The sequence below is a fragment of the Mycteria americana genome, chromosome 20, assembly GCF_035582795.1.
Source record: "Mycteria americana isolate JAX WOST 10 ecotype Jacksonville Zoo and Gardens chromosome 20, USCA_MyAme_1.0, whole genome shotgun sequence".
NCBI classification, from domain to species: domain Eukaryota; kingdom Metazoa; phylum Chordata; class Aves; order Ciconiiformes; family Ciconiidae; genus Mycteria; species Mycteria americana.
The window spans coordinates 2,253,586-2,278,833 of record NC_134384.1 but is presented as its reverse complement, the minus strand read 5'-3'; the positions used below and the strand labels follow the sequence as shown (position 1 = coordinate 2,278,833).

Below are 25,248 nucleotides of genomic sequence, written 5' to 3'. Positions count from 1 at the left end.
GAGATGAGCCCAGCAATGCTGCTGCTCTCCCTGCAACTCGTAGGCACCGCGTGTCTTCCCCCAAGAGACCAGTGCTCGGGTCTCTGAGCTCAGAGCACCCCAGTGTTGCCTGCACAACCTCGGCGATGCTGGAGAAGAAGCTCAAGTTCTCAGGTGCTGAGAGAAAACAGAAATCATCCAAATGATCAGGGAAACCTCAGAATCCTGTGGGTGCTTTAAAACAGTTTCGGCACTAAAGCAATTCTGGTCTTTGCGAGGGTCTATTTCTAGTCTAATTTCTAGTCCAAATGGCAAGAGAAATTGGGAAAGGCAAATTATTCACAAATGTTTAGGTGCCATTTAGAGGGCACGACCGCCTGAGTCTGCTTGTGCGGAGCATATGAGGGGAAAAGGGGGTTTTATTTTGGAAGGTTTGGCTTAAACCAGAAGTCATTAAAGTGGACTCTTCTAGAGGACGGAAGGAAGAGGAGAGGGCCTGGCAGCGCCCTGAGCCCCCCAGGGCTGTACTGCCTGGGCTGAGCAAGGGCACCTGGGGGGAGGTCCCCATGTGAGCTAAGGCTCATAGCTGTAAAACGGCAGTATTAGATGGCAACTCAGGCAATACTGGGTTGCTGTGGGAGATGCGACCTCCAAAGACAGTCCTGTAGTGACAAGAGTGACTTTGTTTGCCCCCAGGCACAGGCTGGTTGGAGCGTCCCAGCGGCACTGCGTGATTTCGAGCTCTGGGACGCGAGTGAGGTGGAGCGGTGATGCTCCCGTCTGCCAGAGTAAGTACACTGGGCAGGAGCTGAGCAGACTGATGAGAAGCCAAACGCAGCACAAAGAGATTCAGATCGGTGCTTTCCTTGGGAAAGGTCTTCCAAGGCAAAGACAGAGAGCATCACCGCTGAGACGGGTTCATCCTCGTCGGTTCCCTTCCTGGGAAGCGAGCGTGTCCTGCAGACCCCGCGTGCTGCTGCAGCGCTGATGCTAAAAGCCACCTTGTATGCGCCCACAGGTATCGTCTGCGATCCACCACCGGACATCCCCCACGGGAGACACAGCGGGCACTTGATGGACACCTTCTCCTACGCGGACGTGGTCATCTACACCTGCGACCCCGGCCACCCGCTGGCCGGAGAGCCCTCCATCTTCTGCACCACGGAGGACGGGGAGCACGGCGTGTGGAGCGGGCCGCCGCCGCGGTGCGGAGGTAGGGCTCTGCGGTGCACGGGCGTCCGTCCCCGCCGGCCAGGCTGCGGGCAGGGCAGGGCACACGCAGGGACGTGCTGTGGAGCAGTGGCTGTTCACAAGGCAGGAGGGGCCGGGGAGGATGTGGGGCCGGGACGTGTTAGTGCCCGCGCCGCCCCTGCCGCACTCGCCGAGAGCCCTTTGGCACTCGCCTGGGATGAGGGCACAGAAATACGTGCCAAGTAGTCCAGAGGGCTGAAGCATCTGGATGGACTCTGGCAAGGAGCAGCAGCCAGGAGATACCTGTTCGAGACACCCCTGTCTCTTGCAGGCTGGCAGCTCAGCTGCAATGCTCCTGTGCACCGACTCACTCATTTTTCCATAGTCCTCCTTTTTCTCACTACTGACATGAAAGTGGTTTTGCCCTCTTCCCCCAGTGTCGCAGTGCTCTCACCCTCCGGCCATTGCCAACGGAAAGCACAGCGGCCAGGGCAGGGCAGTTTTTGCCAGCGGCATGTCCGTCAGCTACGCCTGCGATCCCGGCTACGTTCTTGTTGGAGAGGCACAGCTTAATTGTACTTCTTCTGGAGCTTGGAGCGTCCCTGCCCCTCGCTGTGAAGGTGCATTCACCTGCCTTTTTCACATGTGGATTTGCTAGGGATACAAAGGGATTACGGGAGCAAAGGAGGGGAGAAAAGTGAAAATCCACCTACTTGTACTTAGAGAGACTCAGTTCTCTAGTGCTAAGTGGCACAACAAAACAGAAAACCCCAAAGCCCGTCCTGTTCTCAGTGAAGATTTCCTTCCCTGTAGGGCGGCTGTGTCCCTCCCCGTCGGCGATTGATCATGGCCAGCACGATGGCAAGGATGTGAAAGCCTTCATCCCCGGAAAATCTGTAAATTACAGCTGTGACCCCGGCTATTCTCTTATTGGGAAAACAACCCTGTACTGCACGGTCAATGGAACCTGGAGCATCCCTTACCCCCGGTGTGAAGGTGAGCTGTGAATGCTGTTACCTGCAGTGAAAAGGGAGACCATCGTGATCGCTCGGTCTTCCCTGAATATTGACCTCGCAAAAACAAAGGGGGAACCCCCAGCTCTGGCAGCCGCTTCCCCAGCCCACGCTCTGCTGCTTTTCACTTCCAGTGATCACCTGCACAAGCCCCGACGTCCAGAATGGAGATGTGGCTGAGGGACAGAGCGCTGTGTACCGTCCCGGGGCCAACGTCACCTTCCAGTGCCGCCCGGGCTATGTGCTGCGGGGCAGCCGTGAAGCCAAGTGCCAGCCCGACGGCCGATGGGCGCCTGCTGTCCCCACCTGTGAGCCCGGTGAGAACGGGCACATGGGGGTTTAGAAAGAGGATGCTCAGGGCCGTCCTTGTGCTGCAGGGGGCCTGAGGTCGTGCTCTCCGGTGTGACAGTCTTTTGTTGTGGTACACGTGCTCCTACATTGGGCAAAATCACTAAAACGCCCTTCTCTGCTCCTGCCCCGTTAGTGGTGCCTTGTCCTCCACCTCCCGTCATCGCCCACGCCACGCACAGCGCGGAGCTCGGGACAAACTTCACCAGCGGCATGTCCGTGACCTACAGCTGCCAGCCCGGCTTCTCCCTCCTCGGAGACCCCTCTGTCTTGTGCACGGCCTCGGGGAACTGGAGCCTCCCGTACCCACGCTGCGCAGGTGGGGCCGGCTGCTGCCGCGGCTCCCCGTGCACCCGAGCCTGGCTGAGCATCCGTCCTGTGCTCGGCGGACCTGGAGCAGGCAGCCCTGCCAACCCGCAGATTGCCATGTGGGGGGGAAGTGCACATCCATGACACCCCCGCGTCTAAGCGTGCTTCTGGCACGTGCAGGACGCTGTGTTCGTTTTGCTGGCTTTGTGCATGCATCCTTCCTGCATGCACCTGTCCATGCTCTTTTTTCATTTTGTTTTTTCCTCTCTCTTTAGTGCTGCAATGTTCTTCACCTCCAAATATTGACAAAGGAAATCACAACAGCCAGGAACTGGACGTTTTCACTACTGGGATGGTTGTAAATTACAGCTGTGACCCTGGCTACAGGCTCCTGGGAGAGGCATCGATTTACTGTACTGACTCGGGGAACTGGAGCCTCCCTCTTCCTCGCTGTGCAGGTACACAGTGGTTCCCAGATAATGGCTGGAGTTATGGCTAGTCTGGGAATTTCTGCCTTTGAAAGCCTGTAGGATTTGTCCTTTCCCTCACTCTTCCCTCCTCACATTCAACAAAATGTTGAATCCTTCAGTCCTTTGTTGTCAGTTTTGCTTGTAAACTTTTTTCTATTCATACTCAATATACATTTTAAAACACCTTTGTGTAGTTGATATCCCTATTTTTGCCTGTGTTTTCTTTCCTGATAGGTGGCTGTGGAGCACCTCCAAACTTAACCTTTGCTGAGCTAACTGAGGAATACAAAAATCTGATGGAGTTTCCTGTTGGGGACACCGTGCGATACAGCTGCCAGCCGGGATACATGAAACACCCCGGACTACCCCCAACTCTGACATGCCTCAAAAACCACACGTGGTCTGAAGCGCTAGCGTTCTGTAAAAGTGAATAGCTCAATCAGTTTGGTGTTGGTTGTTGAAAATTGTCTAAGCTATGTTTGTGGGTTTCTTAAAGCAATTATTTTAAAAATTATTCATACATGGCTTCACTAGTCACATAGTTTGGGCAGCTATTGGCCTTTTAAAAAATCACGTATTTATTGGTGTCTGAATGTGGACAGATCCTTAAGATACCTTCTCAGAGTGCATTACAAAATTGCAAGAGAAGAGTTTAAACTCAGCCTTGTTCTTTCCCAGGGAAGCAATGTAAATACCCAGAAACACCAAAGAATGGCAGAGTTGTTGTTCTGACAGATCTCCTTTTTGGGTCAACCGTGAACTACACATGTGAAGAAGGGTGAGTCCCACGCTGCCTTTGCTAACTCCATTTCTGAACTCGGTGTTGGGCAACTTACAGAAAAGGCCCACTCCTCTGCACAGGCCGTTCTCCCACAGCAAGCCAGAATTTGGATTTTGGTTCCAGTTATGCCATAGTTACCTCCTCAGGAAAGGGAGATGTGTCTCTCGTTTGTCCCTGCCAGTGCTCAAGAGATTACTTTGCAAACTTCAGCTTCAGTCTGCCTCCTCAGATGGCCACCCAGCAGGAGCTGAGAGTGCAAGCAAGCACATGCTGCAAGGAGGCTCCAGCGGCTTGGAAATCACTTGCGTCTGAGTCTTGATGTAGCACCTGACCAATCTAACCCAGAGTAATTTGGGATCACTGCTGTTCCTCTTGGATCTAGGAAGAAGGAACTTGGTGTCCTTCATTCCCATGTGTCAAACCAACAGAAACACCTCGGTGACCAGCCAGAAATGGGAGGCTGCAGAAGGAAACCTCTGGGGGTAGTGTCAGAGTGGGAGTGCAAAATCCAAGCTGAGTGACTTGGTATCAACTGATATTTCTTTCTCTGTAACTCCAGGCACCGACTGGTTGGACAGTCTCATAGCCGATGTGAGATTTTTGGACCAGATGCCGCATGGAGTGGTGTTCCTCCCATTTGTCAAAGTAGGTCACGACTAGATCTGGCCCAGAATTGCCAAATTAAGTCCTTAAAATTAAAAAGTCGCATTTTCTTAAAATAAATAGAGCCTTGAGGAATAAGACTTTTTAAGCATAATATTCCTCTAGGATTGTTTTGTTTTGTTTGCTTGTTTGGTTTCTTCTAAAAATCTTCCAGATGCTAGCTTTTGATCTTTCAGAGTTATGTAGAATGAAGAGTTGTGAGATGCCTGCAGGGGTTTGTCCCTTTTGTTTCACAAACATAATAATAAATTAAGGAAGAAATGTGTCTTGCAGTAGAAGAGTGGGATATTGAGTAAAATTTAACTGGGATCTTCCAAATACTGTACTGTTATCCAAACCACAAGGCTGTTTTGCAGGGGTTGATCATTGCAATTAGTCTTTCCTTCAGATGGAACTGCTTTGGAAGGCATGAGCTTCATATAGTAAAGCAGTCATGAGAATGACTAACAGCGCTTATGGATTTCTACACCATTTAATATATTTATTGGAACGTATTTGCATTATTCTGCTTATAGGCACAAAATTATGTTTATATATAATGTGGTAAACCTAGGGTACCTAAAGGAACTAAAAAGCCCTGAATTCTTGAAATTATTCTTCTGTGAGTCTCCAAGTACTACCTGTGAAACTCCTCTGAGCGGTGGCACGTTAAGGATGGACTTTATATATGCATTAATTACAGCGTACATATAGCTCCCTCCTTGAGATAATGAATTTCTTTTTCAGAGGTGGTATGTCCAGTCCCACGGATCCAGAATGGGAGAGTATCTGTTCTTAAATATCGCTACATGTACAAAGATACTGTTAGCTTTAACTGCCATAAAGGTTTCACCTTGCGAGGCCATCACACAGCCCAGTGCCAAGCTGATAAAACATGGGATCCACCCGTACCAGTCTGTGAGCAGGGTAAGTGTCAGCACTCTGTCAGCATTGCAGATTCCTCCCCGACTGCTCCTGCCCACTCACTGAAGCCAAAGCTGGCTTTATTTTTCCTGTTTGCTCCAACTACTTAAGGAGAAACCAGAAATTGTTCCTTTTATTTATGCCTCTCTTCTCACACAGGAGATAAGCCAGGTTTTGGTAATGCCGTAAGTATAAGCATGATTTGCACTTTTCTCACCTTGCCTGTTGCAATCCATAATCTGTGTTCTCCTCATTTCCTGAGAGTGAGAAATTTGGTAGCCTTCATCACAGGACACTATCAGAGAGGAATGAAATTTTTGCTGGAAATATAACAGCAGGATGATGGAAAATGAAGGTAAATTTGTGCATTGCATTTGCTCAACTAAATATGTATTTTAAACTCTTAATGCTTTATCTAGATGGAGTGGCAGAACACTATCACCATCCTGATATCACAACAAAGCCAGGTAGGTCTATTATAAGAAGATGCAAGATTTACTAAACGCTAACTCCTCCTCCCAACCTGTCCTGCTTTTTGCAGTGAAGAGGGTTAATTGCACTTTTTTACTCTCTTGTTAACACTTTTTTTACAATTTAATGTCACCTTCTCACCTTCTCCCTGTCCTCTTTCAGCAGTGAAGTGTCTGCCTCCTCCAAGCATTGCTAATGGGGAACACAGCAGTCATTTCTCAGACACTTTTGATGTCGGAACACTTGTGCACTACCGCTGCAAACATGGCTTCTCCCTCATTGGGAATAAGTCTGTTCGTTGTACAACATACGGACTCTGGAGCCATCCCCTTCCTCGGTGCGAAGGTATGTTTGTGCTCTTTCCAGTGAATCTTCTCAACTTTCTAAATGCGTTAAACATGTAGTGGCATTTGGCTAAGGACTTGCTGAAACAAGCTGTTGCTTCAACAAACTCCACCAGTAAAGAAAGAATGAGGTCTCTGTGGATTCTGTGGTCTCTATCCCACACAAGTTTCACAGTCTAAAGAGTTCTTTATACCCTCGCTGCCCACAGTTGGCTGTGAGCCCAAGAGTTGGGAATGGAAAAGCAATCAGATTGGAGTCCCTCCGTAGGCCTGAAGACATGATTACAGTTGAATGCAACACTGCTAATGTCCCAAAAGACCTCCACAAGTCCCAGTGCCAGCCTGGGGGCACATGGGATCCTCCACTCCCTGTCTGTGAAAGAGGAACGCATGTGTTACCTGTCCTTAGATGGCTATCCTTTCTGACCTTATCACTCTTGGTAGTGTGTTGCAACACGTTTAGGAGGCGAGAGGAATCCCGAGTCTAGTGTTTAGATCCGAAGATCCATCTATCCTAATTTTTCCCATTCTTAGTGCTGCAGTATCTGGTGCCTCAGTTTCTCAGTATGAACACCTTAAAAATTAGTCTAGGCCAGCTTTTCCAGCAGTAAGGAACCTGTATGGATGTTGTCATTAAATGGTCTTACAAGCGTGGAATTCCCATTATAGATATGAACTAATCACTCTTCTTATCTGATATACCAGGAAAGATGATGCTGGGCAATGTTCTTTTGTGTAAGAAGAAATGTGTGTGATGTCATATGCTTTATAGATGATTTGGGGTGAAGTGAGTGCAGAGGGTTGGGCAGGGCTGGCTCTGTGTGTTGGTTTCAATGCTGTGGGAGTGAGCGTACGGCCATCCACAGGTGCTCAAAAGTTTCCCCTCTTGCCTGTATGAGCTCTGTTTTGATCTGCACTTCTCTCTTTTTAGTGCTGCACTGTTCCAAGCCTGCAGATATCGCCCACGGGTCTCTCAGTGGCCCAGCAAAAGCATTTTTCACTCCTGGAACATCTGTAAGATACACCTGTGAGCCTGGCTTCTCTCTCATTGGGACAGCATCCATTTATTGCACAGAGTCTGGAGCCTGGAGCCATCCTTCTCCGGTCTGTCAAGGTGCGTTTTTGTTGCAGAGAACTAAGAAGAAAGGACACTTAACATGACTTGCCTTAGGGAAAGGTTTGTATAAAGACTAAATCTGAGTCCTCTACTACAGAATGAGTGATAAGAACAGGATCAAGTTTATACCCATTTCCAAAGCCTGACGGAGTTACAGGGTTACAAAATCAGTTATTTAGCCTAGGTGAAGAAACTAAAAGGGAACAACCAAGGCTGCAAAAGTATGGTGCCTTAGCTACTCTGGCAGTCCGTCAGGATCCTCATGTCAATCCTGTCGTTTGTCTCTCCCTGACTTTCCAGTTGTGAAGTGTCTCCATCCTCCAACCATCACCAATGGGTACCTCAAAGGCAACATCTCTGACACTTTTTCCTATGGAGCATCTGTATCCTACAGCTGTAATCCTGGTTATTCACTCGTTGGGAATGCTTTCATCAACTGCACGGTGTCAGGAACCTGGAGCCAGCCACCTCCTTGGTGTAAAGGTGTGTTTGTGCTTGGTTTGCTTATGTTGTCTGGAATTCATGGTGGCAAACATCTCCAAGAAATGAACTGAGAGCTGAGCATGCAGCCATGCTGATATACGTTTTACTTTGGGAAAAAATTAAATCTTCAGAGAGATACATGGGCCAAAATCTAAGCAGTAAAATCTTCTGCAGCTAACACCGAATTCCATCCCCTTATTTTGCCTGGGAACCACCTTCATATCATAGCTAGGCAGTGTTGATCTGTTAATTATGAATTTATCTATGTATGAGATTGTTGTAAAGAATAGGAACCTCATGCTAGTACCCAGAAAGATATGAGTACAATAGAGGCAATTCCAGAAGGCAATTTTAATTCTTGGATGTTTTCCATCTCTGCTCTTGTTGCTATGAATAAGTTGTATACCAACTTTCCTCCATAAAAAGCTTTCTACTTTTAGTAGAAGAGTTAGTAGAAGACTTTAGTAGAAGACTTTTTCCCTTCCCTTTCCTTCCCTTTTTGTGTCTGTCATTCCCCAGTTATCACTAACAGGAAACAAAGGAAATTATTCTATCAGAGAATTTGTCTCTAACGGACAATTTGTAGATTACACGTAAGCCTGACTATTCCCTTCTCGGAAAATGCCTCTGTGACTTGGCACTTCTGTGTAGCTCACTGTGAAGGTCAGTCATCAGGCAAACTTGACTAAAGGCAGTTTCATGAATGTCACAAGATTCCTAGTGTGGGTGTTCCTGCATGGAAAACTGGACATTCACCAGAGTAAATTAATGATCCACACAGGGTGCTTCCTTGGTGGAGTTGCATCCACCTCAGTGACTCAAGAGTTGAAACGCGCTTGGGTAACATTGAGAGGAAATAACGTACCAAATGCTTATGTAAATAAGTCAGAGGCTCTTTAAAGGAAGCAGTCTCGCAGAAAAATTCTCCCTGCCATTCCACATTCTTGTGGTTTTGAAGTGTCCTTAGTAACTATTATGTGTGAAAGTAAAAATAAATATTAAAAAAAAAAGACATGAAACAAAGGTTAGAAGTTGCATGTTGACATTACCCCCTTGGTCTCCATGGAGAACCTTCTCCTCCAGAATTCTTGTGCTTGGACTGTTAAAGGTGACTAGACACTTAAATTGAAGCAACTAACTCTCTTCATTGAAACTAGTGCTATTAATTATTGATAAATAATATGGCTGGGGACATCTTTTAAGGGCAAGGGACTTCTACAGACTAGAAGTGGACTATAGGCAGTTGGCTCTAAAGCTCCTACAGAATTCTTCCCTGCTACACCTTTCTTCTCCAAATGTTTTGGCAGCCCAGTATCAGAAAAATCTCTTTCTCTGGCAGGCTCCTCCCAAGGTAACCCTACTACACATGACTTTCCACGTGCAGTATCAGTGTGGAGCAGCTGATCTGTACAGATACTCACATGCGGGAGTGAGACACCTAACCTCTTCTGTGGCCACAAAGAAAGGAATGAACCTGTGGAATAAGAATTAATTCCTGGTTACATTCAGAAAGAATTCAAGAACAATGTCTTAAATAACCCACAGTTGTATTTCTCGTATTTTATATTCCTTCTCGTTAAATGTCCTTTTTTTGTTACTTCTAATTTCAGAGATTAGATGTGTATTCCCAGAAGTTCAAGGTGTTAAGAAAGCCATAAAAGGAAATACTTACCGCTCTGGGACTAACATCACTCTAGAATGCGATGATGGTTACACATTGGAAGGCATCAATCAGATTCAGTGCCAAGAGGACTTCAGCTGGGACCCTCCTGTACCAGCCTGTAAACTGAGTGAGTGAAACGTAAATGAAGCAAAGCTCAAACAGAAACATGCAAATACATTTTAAACATGCAAATGTCTTTCTGTATGAAAAAAAAAGTATATAATGGTGTGGGTTTTAAGAAATCCTGTATTATAGGCCTTAGCAGTAAAAGCTTTATTGATAAAGTGATTAACTACAGTTGAGAAACACTGTATTTTGTTAGAATAGTTCGCTGATTTTTCTTTTTCTCTTCCCTTCAGCATCTCACAAGTCTGGTTCAGTAGGCCTAGGTAAGCAGCTCAGAGACATTTTTGTGGCCAGATCTTTAACTTTATGCAGTGGCCTCAGTGGCACCATTTCCCTCTGCTTACTTTGAAGATGTGCCTCGTTACGTCTTTTGTGCTGATATGCTTTAAAACATACAGTGAGAATAATACGCACTCTTCTCTCTCAGGAGTCGCAGCTGCAGGAGTCCTGCTTCTCCTGGGGGCAGGCATTGTCTGGAAAATTATTTCTAAGCAGAAGGAAGGGTAAGGCAGTCTTCCGGATGTTTGTTCATGTCCTTTGTTGCCAAGTCCCAAGTTTTATATACTTTATACGCTTGAAATATTTCCCTGAGTGTGCCTGGGTCCCATAATTTTGTATCTTCAGCTCACACTTGCAAACTGTACAAGGCGCAGCAACTTGGAATCGATGGTGTGGTTATGGTGTTTTATTTCAAGGCTCTCTTCCTAAGAGGAGACCAACCTGAGTGTTCTTTTACAAACCAATACAGTTCACTGTTTTCTCCTTTTTCACTTAGCTATTATCATACATATGAAAACTACAGTTACCAAACCCCTCTGAACCAGATAACTGAACAGAAACGTTCATGTCTTCCATAGAAGGTATGGATTTATATTCCTTAACATAAAATATCAGTTATAGCTGCAAACTTGACTTGTTCCAATACAGTCATTCAAGTAGAAAACTCTTTCCCCTCAGTCTTCTGGTAAGATGCTTTCTTTTGCTGAATAAAAGAAACTGTTTTAAACATCCTGGTTTTTTTAAACATCCTATTTTTCTTTCTGACATCACCCTCAGTGTGTGTGTTTCCTTTTCCATAATCTGAATAGATGACATTCATGGGCCAGACTTTCAGGCTATGCCTTGCTTCTGACATAAACTTGCTTTTGTTTGTAAGGATTACCCATAATCTTAAGAGAGCTTGCTCTCTAAAAAACTACCTTAACAGCACTAGCATAAGAAAAGGACACTGAACTGGGCCTTTGGGGGTTTTTTGCTTGCTTTTACACTTATTGCAATGCCATTTCTACTTACAGGTGAATCTACCTTCTATGCTGAACCTATTGCAGATAACAATGAATTTTCACTGTTAGCAGCACTCTGAACATAATCAGCTTTGACTACAAAATGGCACCTGTAAACATTAGTTCTTTTATATTTTTAAGGCTAGTTTGACATAATTCCCGATTTGAAACAATGCATTTCCCAGAAATTCTCTCCTCCCTCCCTGAGTTACAATGTAATCTCTAGGCATCAGTGTGAAAACAGGAAAAGTCTAATTTTAACACCAGCATGTCATCTTTTTCCTAGGCTGGGCATCCATGCTGCCGCTAACCAGGCACGGGCCTCGTTCTCTGTACAGAGAGTGGCTGCAGGTTGCTTGGAAGCATTGCTCTTGTTGAGATTGAAATTCTGTGGCAAAAAAGGCACTTTACCGTAGAATCACTTAATGCTCCTTCTGGTCCCATTAATTACCATAAGGACCTAACAAAGTTCAACCCGCACACAGTACGATGCTGTTTCAGAGGGACTTCTGTGTCCTGCTGCCCTCTGATGAAGAACATTTCTCTATTTGCGAACCCTGTGACAAGCAAGACCCACGAAAGCATTCCTGTGCATGTGTGAAAGTCACAATTCTCTTAATAGCAACTGTATTCACATCTGCAGTGACAGTAGATGCTGCTCTGTATTTTCTTCCAGGAATGCTTATTTGCAGTGTTCCTCTACGAATGCTTAACCTAATAAAAGCCAAACATGGGACAATAATTGCTTTAGGTTTTGTCTCTCCTTTTGCGTCCATCAAGAGTTTTAAGTCTTGTTTTGTTTGTTTGTTTTAATACTGCTCTGCAACACATGCAGTTTGTCTTGCAAAGGAGAAGCAGCCCTGCAGAGGGCTGTTCATCCTGGGCTGGCACACCGGTGCCTTTATTTTTAATTAGAATCATAGAATCACAGAATGCTTTGGGTTGAAAGGGACCTTTACAGGTCATCTAGTCCAACCCCCTGCAAGAGCAGGGACATCTTTAACTCGATCAGGGTGCTCAGAGCCCCGTCCAACCTGACCTTGAATGTTTCCAGGGATGGGGCCTCCACTACCTCTCTGGGCAACCTGTTCCAGTGCCTCACCACCCTCATTGTAAAAAATTTCTTTCTTAAATCCAGTCTAAATCTGCCTTCCCTTGGTTTAAAACCACTGCTCCTTGTCCTGTCACAACAGGCCTTGCTAAAAAGTCTGTCCCCATCTTTCCTATAGGCCCCCTTTAAGTGCTGGCAGGCTGCTGGAAGGTCTCCCCGCAGCCTTCTCTTCTCCGGGCTGAACAACCCCAACTCTCAGCCTGTCCTCATAGGAGAGGGGCTCCAGCCCTCGGCTCATTTTCGTGGCCTCCTCTGGACCCGCTCCAACAGCTCCATGTCCTCCTTGTGCCGAGGGCTCCAGAGCTGGACGCGGTACTCCAGGTAATTAGCCTTCGCTGCCGTTCAAAGCGCAGGAGGTGCGCAACTAAACACGCTTTGAAGCTCTTCCTCTTTGCCGGAGACGTGGGCAGCTCTCTGAGGACCTTGCCCAGGAAAGGGCCCGGTCTCATCAGGCCGGGACCTCTCCCCACACCCGGTTCCCCAAGCCCCGGGTCAGGATGACAGTTGAGGGGGAGGCGGGAACCCGTTGCCGCCCCGTAACGGTCCGCGCCGGCCGCTGCCCCGCCCTTCCCGAGCGGTGGAAAGGCCCCGCCATGGCGCTGGCCGCCTCTGAGGGAAAGGGCAGGCGGTGCGGTGCAGTGCAGTGCAGTGCAGTGCGCGTGCGCCCCAGGCGTGCGCTGCGTCTCCTCTGTCGCCTGAGTGAGGGAGGTGTGAGCGATTGCTCCCGCTGGGGCCGCCGCCGTCATGGGGCCGTCGTGCTGCCCGCCCGCTCGCGGTCCCGGAATCCTGCTGGCACTGGCGCTGGTGCTGTTGTGGCTCGGTGGAACGTGGGTTCAGGGTGAGGAACGGGCGCTCGCTCCCCCCCCCCCCCCCCCCTCCGGCCCGCCATGGTGGGGGAGCGGCCGGGCGGGGGGCCGAGCTGAGGAGGCCGCGCCGAGCCCCCGGGGCCTCCCGGCCCGGAGAGCTACTGGGAGGGGGGAGAGAGCTCGTCCTCCCCTCCCCTGGCCCCGAGGCTGCTGCTGGGCTGGGGGGGGGCCTCCCGGGGCCTGCTCGGCCGCTCGGGGAGGCGGTGGGGAGGGAGAAGGAAACGGCTTTAGGCGGTGACGGAAACAGCGAGCTTTCCGGGCGGCTTCGGCGGGGTTTGGGGCGAAAAGGTGAAAGAAAGTTTGTGTTGCAAAAACGGCGTGCTGGCTTTGGTGCTAATGGCTGCTGGTTCTGACCCTGAGTTTGAGGTTTAAATTTCCTTTACGGCTTGGTAATCTCTAAACCATAATATAAATAGATTGCAAAGGAAATTAATAGGTATCGTCAAAGAGGTGATGGTCTGTCGTGTGTAAGTCTTGCAAAGACTGGGCAGATCTGACATTTGTGCCTGGGTTGCAAGGTCTTGAATGTGTTTTTTGGAGTCCTCTAGCACGGAGGAGTTTTACGTCTTCAGCATTAGCCGCACCTCAAAATGTCCCTGGGTCTGTAGGTCTCTGTTGGATTGTGTAGCTGGTTTTAAACTCCCCTTTAGGATCTGCCTGGCCTTTTGCCTTAGGAAAGGAAGTTAACTATGTGAGTATGGTTGGTTGGTTTGTTTTTCCTGCAGCAAGCTAAATAGGCATTTTACTGCAGATGGGTGTACGGTGGATTAAGTCATGTATTTAACTACAAGAATAAGGCAAACAGACAAAAAATATGAACTGGAAGGAAATGCATTGTCTGGGTAGAATGCTAAAGAAGAACTTGAGAAAACAAATTAATAAGTAACCTGTACTAGTGTAAAGTTGGACACTGGATGCAATTACAATATAAATTAAATTATATATATATAACATAAAAAAATTGAAACCTAGTTAAACATACAGATAGCTCTGGCTCTTAAGAATGTCACCTCTTTGATTTACCGATGAGTCCTTAAAACCTACTGAATTAGCCTGGCTTCTATGCTGTTATGCCTCAACTTGTATCTCTTCTTGTTAACAGGATTGTGTGTTGCTTTTTCCTTCTTCTTACTCTGACAGGCACGTGTATGCCTCCAGAGAGGCTGCACTATGCAGAGCTCAAACAGGAAGTCAGCACAGTGCAGAGCTTTCCTGTTGGAGCCGTGGTGTCATACATCTGCCGGCCGGGGTATATGATAATCCCTGGAAAATCATTAACTCGTACATGTGGTGAAGACTCACAGTGGTCACCCGTAGAGCAGTTCTGTACAGGTAATGTGTACGTGAGTGCCTTTGCTTTTTCCCTTTGATATTTAACAGTTCTAGTTGTTTTTCAAGTGAGAATTAGTATTCTGTAATATTTTAAACAAAGCTGGAAAAATGCTAATGACAGTAAGATTATCCAAAGATTTTGTCTTTGTATATAACTACAGAGATGTAGATTATTTCTTTCTTTTCTTTTCCACTCCCCCTAGAGAGAAAATGTAAATATCCAGGAGAGTTACAACATGGTTTTATTAATGTGGAAAATCTTACATTTGGTTCAAAAGTTACTTTTTCTTGTGAAAGAGGGTAAGTATTTTGGTGAAGTTAATGAATCCTTTTTCTTTTTTTTTTTTTTTTCTGTTTAGACTAGATTTGAACCAAACCCAAATTTTCTTATGCAGGTTATATTCCAGTTCTGACTTGAAATGTCTCCTGGATTCTACCTGGAGCAGATGAAATTTTGTTAAATTTAAATTTGTTTACAGTTAAATTTGATTTGATTCCCTGGTTTTACATGCTGTTTGCATCAACCAAGGCTTAAGTTTTTAGTGAGATTCTGCAGAGTGAAAACTAGAGTGTTACCTCTAATGACTTCTCTTAATGCTCTTGTGGCAGAGGGAATAAATATATATATATATTCATCACCCTTCATTATTATATTGAATCATGGCCCACTTGTCTGCGTATAGCAAATTAAGTTAAAAGCACTAACCTCTTGCAAGGTTTTTTCCTTCCTTTCCTTTTAACAGCTTATTTTGTTAGTAACTTTAGGGCATTAGTATTAGAGGGTACACATCTTAAAATGGCGAGACTTCTGTCAGTTCCTTTGGGGGTGTCTCATTTGCTTCTCTTTTGTTTTCAAAGTTGAGACTGTTAGCAAAATTTAAAAAAAAAATTAAGATGCTGTTCTGATTACAACAAAAACTTGGTATGTTATGTCCCCGTAATCACAGAACAGAATTATATAAACAAAGTTTCTAGGTGCTTGTTGGAGAAATGAGCGATTTCTTAAATTTCACCTCTTTAAAAATTTTTACCTGTTTAGATTCAGATTACGTGGAACTGATGAAATTTCTTGTGTAATTAAGAATGGTGGTGTTGACTGGAATAGAGATCTTCCTTTCTGTGAAAGTAAGTAAATTAGTACTGTGTTTAAGTTTATATTCAGATGATGGTAGTTCATTTAAAAACAGCTGTGCCATAAACTTTCCAGTATAAGAAATTATGGTAAAATAGGACTGATTTTTATTTTTATTTTTTTGGAACTACTTGGGATGTGCCCAAGGAATGACCACTGAAAAATACCAGTTAGTTATTACCAGATAGTTATTGTGGTAATTAGCTCATATTAGTTAAAGTCAACCTCTTCTTGAAATTGAGACTCCCTATAATAAATGACCATTGGTAACTCTCAGTTATAACTGTAGTTTGTCTTAGAAATAGCTGTGTGTCAGATTTTAAATGAAATCACTTGAAAATCAAGGCTCGCTATTTCCGAGATGAACAAGGTAACAGCAAAATTCTGTCGACTAATTTGTTTGATTTATTTCTAGAAATTCCTTGTGAACCACCTCCAACCATAGCCAATGGACGCTACACTGAAGCAGCTAGCTATGTTTATGAAACAGCAGTAACCTATAAGTGTGATGAGGTACCAAAAGGCGCGGATCCCTTCTTTCTGATTGGCCCAGAAACTATTTTCTGCACATACGATGCACACTTAAACGGAGTTTGGAGTGAATCACCTCCACAATGTAGAGGTTGTTGGGATTTTTAATATACTTCTTTATTATCATAGCCTATGTGACTCCGAAACGTCAATATCTGTCCCTTTTTTGGAAGGGGGGGTGGGAATGGGCTTCCCTATAGAAAAGAAGAAACAGATCCTCTGGTATTAAATTTGGTATAGTTCCAGTGGAGATCAGATCAACTGTATTATGGATATTGATTGATTATGACACAGAATATAACTAAAATTTAAGTAAAAACTTTAAAAATATATGTATGAGCATGCTGTTGGTAGAAGTGACAAGGACAAAGTGAAGGAACTGAGAGACCGTAAAGCCTGGGTAGCTGAAAAAAAATGGTGTAAAGAGCAAGAATGTGGAAGGTAGATTATGAATAGTAAAAAGGTAAGGAAGAAGTCTTTTTCTAAACACAGCTGCTATGCAAGTGCAGAAATAAATGCAAAGCCCAGCAAGTACAAAGTCTTGCTTTGCAGACATAGGGAGAAATACCAGATGCTGGTATTTCTGGTATACCAGAAATACCAGAAATACAACATGCATGTTTGTCATTTGAACCCTAATCAATATCACTTTATTTTCTAAAAGTCTGCCACTGTACACGAGTATGTCTCTTGGAAGTGGAAAGCGATTATATCAATTATTACAAATTTCTTCTTTGACTGTGTACCGTTACACTCAATAGTTTCAAACAAGGACCTTCTCCACCTTCAAGAGAATAACCTTTTTAAAAAGTCCCTCCAAAACAAGTTGAGGAATTAGATAAGGAAACTTACAAGTAGTAAAAGGATGGTGTGTCTGTTGCAAAGGTACTGTTAACAAGTGTTTCAGAGCTGTTTTTCTTTTACCTATTGCAGTGGTCAAATGTGAAAACCCGAGAGTTGCAAATGCAAAAAAAAAATCTGGATTTGGACCTTCCTATAGCTATAGGGACTCAGTCATGTTTGAGTGTGATCCAGGCTACGTCATGAGAGGATCAGAGGTAATTACCTGTGGAGAAGAAAGCACCTGGTCTCCAAAACCAACTTGTGAAAAAAGTAAGCCTTTAAATAAGAATCCAACTTCTCTTGTGTGTTCAGAATGTTGTAAGTCTGTCTTAGCTAAAATTTAAAATCATAACACTGTAGCTGGAAATCGGAAACTAAAGAAGTTGGCATCGAGCCTCATCTGTGGGCAACCATTTTAGGTGTTCGAGTGACTCTTTAAGTTCAAAGAGTTTTTGGATGAGAGTGAGTTGAGTTACAGACAAGCGTATGGAAGTTGTGGCATGGTCATGCTGCAATGCTACTGCATCGTAATAGCATCATGATGTTTGTTCTAGTGATTTCATGTGTAAATACAGGAGAAAAGATGTGTTTCTGAATTCTGATAGAAAGAACTAGGAGTATGCACAATGAGGAAACCTATAGTGTCCTTCAGAGTAATCAAAATCGTTGCATGTCTGTGTTCTCTTATGCAGCTCTTCAACTCTTACTTTCCAGGCTTCTTGTATGGTGTGTAGTATGTTGTTAGATTTTGACCAGGCAGGGCTGGGGACATTGCAGAGGTCTTCCTGTAAACTTTCTCCTTCCTCTTTGTGCTAGAGGGAGAGGGAATGTTGTTGCAGAGTACAGCAAGATAATTTTTTACATGCGTACTCTAATGATGAGTTCCCAAGAATGAGAGCCACTTCTGCAAAGAGTATGTTTGGGTGTTCCATAATGAATGAGTCTGAGGAGGCACCTGGAAGTGATTCTAGAGCTTACAAAAATAATTCACCAACAAATACGAATTTCTTAGCTACCATATCGTAAGATCATATTACCTTAATGAATACCTACAGTGATGTTTAAGTCTTCTAAGGGAAACATTTGTACTTAAAATTGTGGTAAAGTTAAACTATTCAGATATGCTGATCTATTTTTCTCATACAAAGGCAATGTATATTTGTGGAGTGACTTTGTGGAGGAATTATGAAATATTTAAAGTTTATTATCCCTAAACTTACTTTTAAATTCATATGTTAGTTACTGAAGGGGGATGTGGTGCCCCAAAGATCACACATGGAGTAGTGATTCCAGCAAAATCTGTATATAACAGAGGAGAGTCTGTTCAGATAAATTGCAGTCCTTCCTGTACTTTTCCTGATGGCACTGAAGAGATGACTGTGACTTGTCAAGGAGGGGGTACATGGAGTTCTTCACAAAACTGTGCATGTGAGTAAAACTCATAATTGGTAAAATCACGGGCAGAGCAACAAGTTCCAAATGTCTGACATAGTAATGTGCAGACCCTGAAAGTCAGAGGTCTGTCAGCAGGGCACTAACAGATTATGTTAGTAGGGTTGTGAGTGCCATGGGGTGCAGTTTCAGCAACTGAGGGAAGTTTTCGGCAGAGTTGAAGTCCTTGTTCAGTATTAGCTTTGTTTATGGAAACCGGTGAAGTTCAAAAGCCAGTGTGAAAGATGTGTTCTGGGAGTGTTTTCTGAAGATTCTTCCTTTGATGATGGCAGACTTTATTCTTGCATCACTTTGCACCATGTGATCACTTGCTATAAATAAGAGGTTGTCATTACTTTAATGCAACTGTTTGTCCTAATGAAGCTGAGACATGTATTTCTGTTAATGTGTCTGAAGCATGTCCATCAGCAGAAGTATCTGCAGCCTCTGGGAAGCAAGAAGCCTTTGCATAGAAAATGTCTTGAGGATTGACTGGGCTTCTGATATTTACACAAATGTAGGGACTTTTTGATGGCAATTTCTTGAATCTGCTTCATGTACCAGCTCTGTTCTTGGACTTATTTCCTTTTCTTCCCCCCTGCTCTCTTTCCAGGTGGGCCTCAAAGTTCTGGTTTCACTCCAGACATAAATTATGGTAGAGTAATTGATGGACAAAAACCTTCATATTCTGTCGGGGATTTTATTACGATTGAATGTTATGCAGGCTACACGTTACATGGTGAAGCTCGTATTCAGTATATTGGAGAAAACCAATGGGTTCCTGGAGTGCCAACTTGCCAGTTAAGTAAGTATGAACTGCAGGAATTTCCACTGGAATGAAAATACATGTAACAGAAGCTTTAATTCTTGGGGACATTCTTTTGTATTCAGGAGAAATAATTTAATGCAAACTTCTTTATTTTGACATAAGAAAAATAGGTTTTGGTAAAATCCATTTTAAAAATAGGAATATTTTAAGTAACTTTTATGATATAAACTGTCCTGCTGCAAGGATTGTGTTGACAGAAGTGCTTTATCTATTTGAAATAACTTTGTGACTATTTTTATAATGTTCACATAAGAAGCACATGTGTTCCTCTTGTGATACTGATTCACTCTGTTTTTAGGTGCGTATGTTACGGCCATCATCTGTGGTAAGTATGTTACAAAACCTGAACAAGATATGATGTGGATTGTACTTTTTGATGTGGAATTGATATTCTGGTCATCAGCTGTGACTGCAGTAATATAACATGATTTTGGAGTTTTGGTTATTTTAAAAATGCTTGTCTATTCCTAAAGCTGCATAGTTCAAGAAAAGTTAAGATTACTTAGCAATTGTAGATTGATTTCATGTAAAATGTGTATTTTTTTCATGTATGTGAGGCATCAGATTTCAAAGGCAGTCTTCCCCAACTTAGTCACTTTCATAAACTCTTCAGAGCTTGGGTTTACTGGAAGCATGAATAAATAACTATGCCAGTGAACAAAAATGCTTAGTCCATCTTCTGTCCTTGCATTTGTTATCCACTCTTGTAAGCCTACCACTTTCTTACAGACTTGTTGTAAAAAGTAATGCTAGGATGTTGACACATCTGTTTTAATGTTACTGAGCAGGTGGGGTTTTGCTGTCTTGGTGGTCACTGTTCTTGAGCTGTACTATCTTGAAGAGTCTTGAGTAAAGCATCAAATACATGTTTGTGAAATAAGCCATGCAAATTTTAAGGGGTTGGGGGGGGGGGGTGTGTGTAGTACTGTGGATGAAGACAGTGCTATTTCTGCTAAAAATTTTCGAAGCTTTTTTGTGAGATAGAGATTATCTTTATCACTCTAAGGCTTTTTTTAATTCTTCCTAAAGTGGCTGTGGCAGTTGTGGTGTTCCTGGCAGCCTTCTGGGTCTATAAGAAATTCTTTTCACAAAATGGGTGAGTAAGCCTACTTTTTTTTTTTTTTTATTGTTATTATTGCAGATTTCTAAATGACTGAGCAAAAGCAGTGCTAACGCATGCGTTAAGTTTCTTGAGCTTTATCTGTCCTTTCTTTTTCAAATGCCTGATGATTATATGTGAGCTTATCACAGCAGCTGATGGGAAGCTAAAGTGCCTAACAATATATTTGACTTTTTACCTGCTATTCAAATAAGCTGCTAATTAACACTTGCACTAATTTCAAGGAAGGAAAACCCCTGTTCTTGAGCTTGTATTTGGCATAGGTACACTTGCCAAGGAAAGTACTGTTTGCATCTGCTGTAAAACATGCAAGTTTACCTCTTAAAACCAGCGGTAGCATTGGTTTGTGTGGGCTTGCGTTATGTTATTGCTTGGATACCCTCTGGCATCACTAGGTCTCACAGGCTTTAAGAGCCAGAGCGGTTTACGTGGACTGGAGGCCTTGGAGGTGAACTAAGGAGCTTCCTCTCTTCTACATGAGATGTACCAATGGTAGTGGAGAGTAACTGGAGAACCACTGTGTTTTGACTGTGTTTTGGACCAGAAACACCTTGAATAAAATAATATGGGCTTAGTTACAAGGAAAATGGGGGGGGGGGGGCAAAAAAACCCCAACCTAAACCAGTGCTCCTATGCTGTTAGAAAAAGCAAATAGCGTTGCTACTAAAATGTTTCATGTGTGGATCCACTTCAGTTTTTTCTCCTGCAGCAGCAATGATTGGTGTCCCTATGTTAAAGACTTGCAAAATCAACTGTAAAATATTAGATGCATAAGTAGTATCATTCTGTTTTTAATGAGACATGTAGGACCTTTTGAACTTTATCTTCAAAACAACTGATTGTTATGTATGCTTTTTCGTGGAGGGGTGGCAGGAGATTTAAATGCCTCTTTGTGCATTGCTTCTGGCAGTGATGTCTTATTTTATCTTCTTGAAAAAAGCCTGTTTAGTTGGAGAAGTAGTTTGTAACTTGCAAAATACTGAAAATTCAGAGCAAGTTAGGTGGTACACATAGAATGTTATGATAAGCATCTCATCAAAACTGACTTACCTTTTCACAAAACCTGTTGGAATTTATCTGAGGTATGTGAAGCAAAGGAAGGGACGCTATAAATAAAGCAAACCAGAGGAATTATTCCTGCGGTTCATATTTGTAATGAAGTATACACAGTACTACTTGGGAGAACCCTGAAGCTAGCTTATATCCAGTGAGGTTTTAGCCTTGGTATCTTCCATATAGGCAGTACAGTATCGTTAACAAGGGCCAGAGTGGCCCTGTAAGCAGAGTGGCTGTGTACCTGTGTGAGGCTAATTAATTCAGTGCTTTTGAGCAATTCCTTTTCATCCAGGACTTGGATAATCTGCAATCTGGGTGGTCCAAATAAGAGTACATGGGAGTAAATAGTATTAAGGCAGCACTTTCTGCCTTCATCTGTGGAGAGACTTCTCAGGGTGTAGAAAGGAGGAGGGATCTAAAGCAACATCATCAAAAATTAAAGAATGGTATATTCCTGAAAATTTTACAACATGAAAAGTCTTACTGCACACAATGCTTTCCTTAAGCTTCCTCTCTGTGAACATCTGACTATTTAAACCTCTTTCTTGTCTGAAAACCCTGATCTAATCTCCTCTTAAGACCTAGATCTCCCTATTTAGTTTTCTGGGTTTCTGATGTAGCTGAGCCTTTGTGAACTGTTGTGCTTCCAGTACCTCATACTTGCTAGGTTGTAGTCTTCAAATTACAGCAAAAATCTTTTCTTGCCCTCTCTTTCTTGTGTGTTTAATCTGCCAGTTTTATAGGAAATTCAATTAGACCTTTTTCCCCTTCTGCTGTTCAGCTCCTATGCAGTTGATGAGAGTTGCAAGGAAACGTGTATTTTAAAAACTAATATACCAGCTGAGATGGAAGAAACTGCATAAATGAATTAATTGAATCTTAAAAAGGTATACACTTTCCACTTAATTTGGACTTTTGCAATGAAGCTTAAGTGTCTTTTTTTTTTATGGTGGTTTACTTAGAATTTCAGGAGAAGTGTGGAATCTAGCTAGCTGTGAACCTCAGTTTCCTATAGGAAAGACTATAATAGCCATTCATTCATTTTGAGAGAGTAGGATATATTACATAAAGAATTATCATTCAGTGTCATAAATGATAGCTGCCAGTGATTGCATATCACATATCTTAGTTTTGGGTTGTCTTTAAAGAATGAGTAACATATTTTTCTGTAAGATAGAAACTACATACATACTCAGTAGAATGTTTGCACCTGTTTCAGTAGTGTGAAGTGGATTCCAGTGGTGTGTTACTTTTGTTACTAATAGTATAATTCCCTATAATTTGAAGAATATTGGAGCTGGAAACCACCTTTGCTACATTACACGGACACTAGAATTATAAATGTAGTGTGCATCCCTTCAGAGAAAACCAGATTACACGTGTCTCAGAATTACTGATTCATCTGCGTTTTCAGCTTTCTAGAAGAAAAATAAAATAAATGAAGGTGGAAACAAGGTTGTCTTTTTAAACCTTTTTATAAAAAGGTGGTTTCTTTTTCAAATTCAGAGTTCTGTAGCCCTAAAAAGGGTCAAAATCTAGTTGCTTGTTTGGAACTGATTTTCTCTCCTATATTTTAAACTAGTGCTTGGTCCAGTAGTCAGATGCATTTGACGATTGTTACAATTGCTCCTGCACTTGTGTAGGATCAAATTAGCTCTTTCAAAAACCTGACTCTTCAAACCTTGTTACAACAGAACATTTAAGACAGGACAGCTTAGTTTGACTGTTCTTTGTCAGTATTTTGTTATTACTACCTTAACACTTAGAGTTTGCACTACAAGTACTTCTGTTAGCTCGTATCTTCATTTGTCACTTTTCTCCATTGTGCAAATTCTGAGAAGGTAATGGTTGAAACGTTATGTCTCTTATTCCGACTTAATGCAAAGGTCTTTTCAAATGCATAGTCTTGATTTAATTTACTTTTAAAGAACAAGAGACTTCTCAGTATTTTTGATAAGTTTGAGATGGCATATATGAAAATTAAGCTTGGAGTTTCTTCCAAAATAATGTGTGAATTAAGGAATATAATCTTTACCTTTGAAGTAAGACGTTTCTAATTGAGATAGGATTAGTTTTCTGGGTTAGTCAGGCTTTTTTGGAGAGAGGAAAAAAGGAATCGAGTTCTTAGGGCCAATCTTACCTCTTACGCATGACAATGATAAGAGAGATTAATGGTCTGGTATGTGTACACACTATTAACCCCTGAGTTTTTCTTACAGTATCTAGAACTCCTTAGAGACCTAGAGTAATAGTGCAGAGGTTTGGTATGGGTGGGTTTTTTTTTTTTCTGTAAAGCAAAACAGGAGCTATTCAAGAACTTGAAAATACATATCTATGGATGTAATTATGAATTTTAATCCTCATATGTTTAAGTATTGTAAATTTGCTGTTGGCGGACTACAAAATCAAAATTCTCACGAACTAATGTTCAGCTTCTGGTTATAAAATGTACTAAACAACATCCTGTATTTATAATAAATTATAAGGGATGTCCTGATGTAGTCGCCAAATTAGTTAGGAATCCTGTAACTGTTCTGTCTGTTTTCAGTTTTTGATAATACTCAGGCATCGTCCGTTCATCACTTGAAATGGTCCGTTTGGATCAAATGCTCTTCTACTCTGTGGGTCATTCTTAGCAGTCTAGTGGATGAAATGAAGCAAAAAATCTCCTCAGTCTAGCAGTTGCTTAGTAAGAAGAGGACAAATAATGATGTAGTTTAATGACTTTACCTGTTGATTTAATGATAAAACTAAGGATGTGCTTTCAGAATAAATGTAAAAACTATTTGAATGTAAAAATCTCTGATTTGACTTGTTTTTTTGTTTGTAGGAAACGCGACGGCACTCCATATACTGCCGAATATAAGATCCGTAAAGCATGAATGACCTTTTTTGGGTGTGGGAGGGAATTTGCAGTTGACTATACCTATCAGAAATGGAAAATGATTGCACCTGCATTGAGTTTCTGCAGATGAATATCTTGTACTATGTCTTATGCTACTGATTAACTGTAGTAGGAGATCATTAATAGGGTAAAAAGAATATATATATCTATATCTATATCTATATATATATAGATATAGATATATCTGCTTTTCCTTATGGGCCACTTGTATTGTCTTCTCTGTGTATGTGAAACAGTCTTAAAGGCACATACTTGTAGCATGCAAGAGTGTCTGTGTCGGCGGGAGTACTGGACGTATCACTGTCATAGTACCAGCTGCTACTGCCTTCAGTGCTCTCTCTTTTCTTACAGAAGACTATCTAATACTAGTTCTGCTTACTAAAACTCGAATGTGCTTCTCCTTCATTTTTGCAGTTGAGGTGGTATAAATGATTGTGTTGTCTCTTGTATTCTGAAATGTTTTATTACTAATTTCCTTAAGAGATTGGTGCCATTTAAGGCTATGTCTTTTTGAAACTATCACAGCTTAGATCTTGTATACACTACCTCTTTGTTTGCCAAAGTCGGTTTTTGTATATCTAATTAATTAAAATGTGCCTTTAAATCAGAGTTTTATAGATTTTCCATTGCCTTTAAAAAGTAAAAAAGCCATATATATTGCTGGCTCTTTTGATATAGTCCCAGAAAGACTACAGTGGATTTGTTGGAATGGAAAACTGAAGGTTTCTATAGCAAAGGTATCCCCTGCCTTTGAATTTGTTGGCTTATTGACAGAAGGTACCTAATTCAAGGAACTGCTGAGAAATCAGTGGTAGCCATCTCCTGTCAGGAGCACAGTGTAAGTTCCTTAGGACGCTTGATTTTTCTTGAGCCTTGATGTCAGTCTCAGAGATAATTTTGTTGCTTTTCAGGATAGAAAGGGTGCTGTATGGATCTAGCTTTTTTTAC

The 25,248-nt window shown here is 42.8% G+C and overlaps 2 protein-coding genes across 3 annotated transcripts in view; both read left to right on the top strand.

The window, feature by feature from the left end:
• The window catches only part of CR1 (complement C3b/C4b receptor 1 (Knops blood group)), a 32,719-nt gene extending 20,969 nt beyond the window's left edge, over positions 1 to 11,750 (top strand). The window contains exons 43-62 of the mRNA XM_075522034.1: positions 676 to 836; positions 998 to 1,192; positions 1,608 to 1,790; positions 1,984 to 2,166; positions 2,318 to 2,500; positions 2,668 to 2,850; positions 3,116 to 3,298; positions 3,545 to 3,630; positions 3,973 to 4,088; positions 4,651 to 4,736; positions 5,481 to 5,752; positions 6,013 to 6,124; positions 6,291 to 6,473; positions 7,404 to 7,586; positions 7,890 to 8,072; positions 9,683 to 9,862; positions 10,095 to 10,124; positions 10,289 to 10,364; positions 10,637 to 10,721; positions 11,431 to 11,750. Coding sequence (XP_075378149.1) covers positions 676 to 836; positions 998 to 1,192; positions 1,608 to 1,790; positions 1,984 to 2,166; positions 2,318 to 2,500; positions 2,668 to 2,850; positions 3,116 to 3,298; positions 3,545 to 3,630; positions 3,973 to 4,088; positions 4,651 to 4,736; positions 5,481 to 5,752; positions 6,013 to 6,124; positions 6,291 to 6,473; positions 7,404 to 7,586; positions 7,890 to 8,072; positions 9,683 to 9,862; positions 10,095 to 10,124; positions 10,289 to 10,364; positions 10,637 to 10,718 — 2,860 coding nt within the window. The 3' untranslated portion in view covers positions 10,719 to 10,721; positions 11,431 to 11,750. The remainder of the gene's footprint in view (positions 1 to 675; positions 837 to 997; positions 1,193 to 1,607; positions 1,791 to 1,983; positions 2,167 to 2,317; positions 2,501 to 2,667; positions 2,851 to 3,115; positions 3,299 to 3,544; positions 3,631 to 3,972; positions 4,089 to 4,650; positions 4,737 to 5,480; positions 5,753 to 6,012; positions 6,125 to 6,290; positions 6,474 to 7,403; positions 7,587 to 7,889; positions 8,073 to 9,682; positions 9,863 to 10,094; positions 10,125 to 10,288; positions 10,365 to 10,636; positions 10,722 to 11,430) is intronic.
• Positions 11,751 to 12,906: 1,156 nt separating this feature from the next.
• On the top strand, positions 12,907 to 24,464 carry LOC142419164 (membrane cofactor protein-like). Of its 2 annotated transcripts, XM_075521842.1 has the most exons (12): positions 12,907 to 13,093; positions 14,262 to 14,453; positions 14,657 to 14,753; positions 15,493 to 15,578; positions 16,001 to 16,207; positions 17,050 to 17,229; positions 18,199 to 18,387; positions 19,004 to 19,195; positions 19,518 to 19,544; positions 20,249 to 20,315; positions 22,177 to 22,282; positions 24,226 to 24,464. In XM_075521842.1, exons 1-11 carry the CDS (start codon positions 13,000 to 13,002, stop codon positions 22,256 to 22,258), a joined length of 1,413 nt encoding a protein of 470 aa, XP_075377957.1. In that variant the 5' UTR covers positions 12,907 to 12,999; the 3' UTR covers positions 22,259 to 22,282; positions 24,226 to 24,464. The 2 variants fall into 2 exon arrangements, with proteins under 2 accessions (XP_075377957.1, XP_075377958.1); XM_075521843.1 differs by lacking the exon at positions 22,177 to 22,282.
• The last annotated feature ends 784 nt before the right edge of the window (positions 24,465 to 25,248 follow it).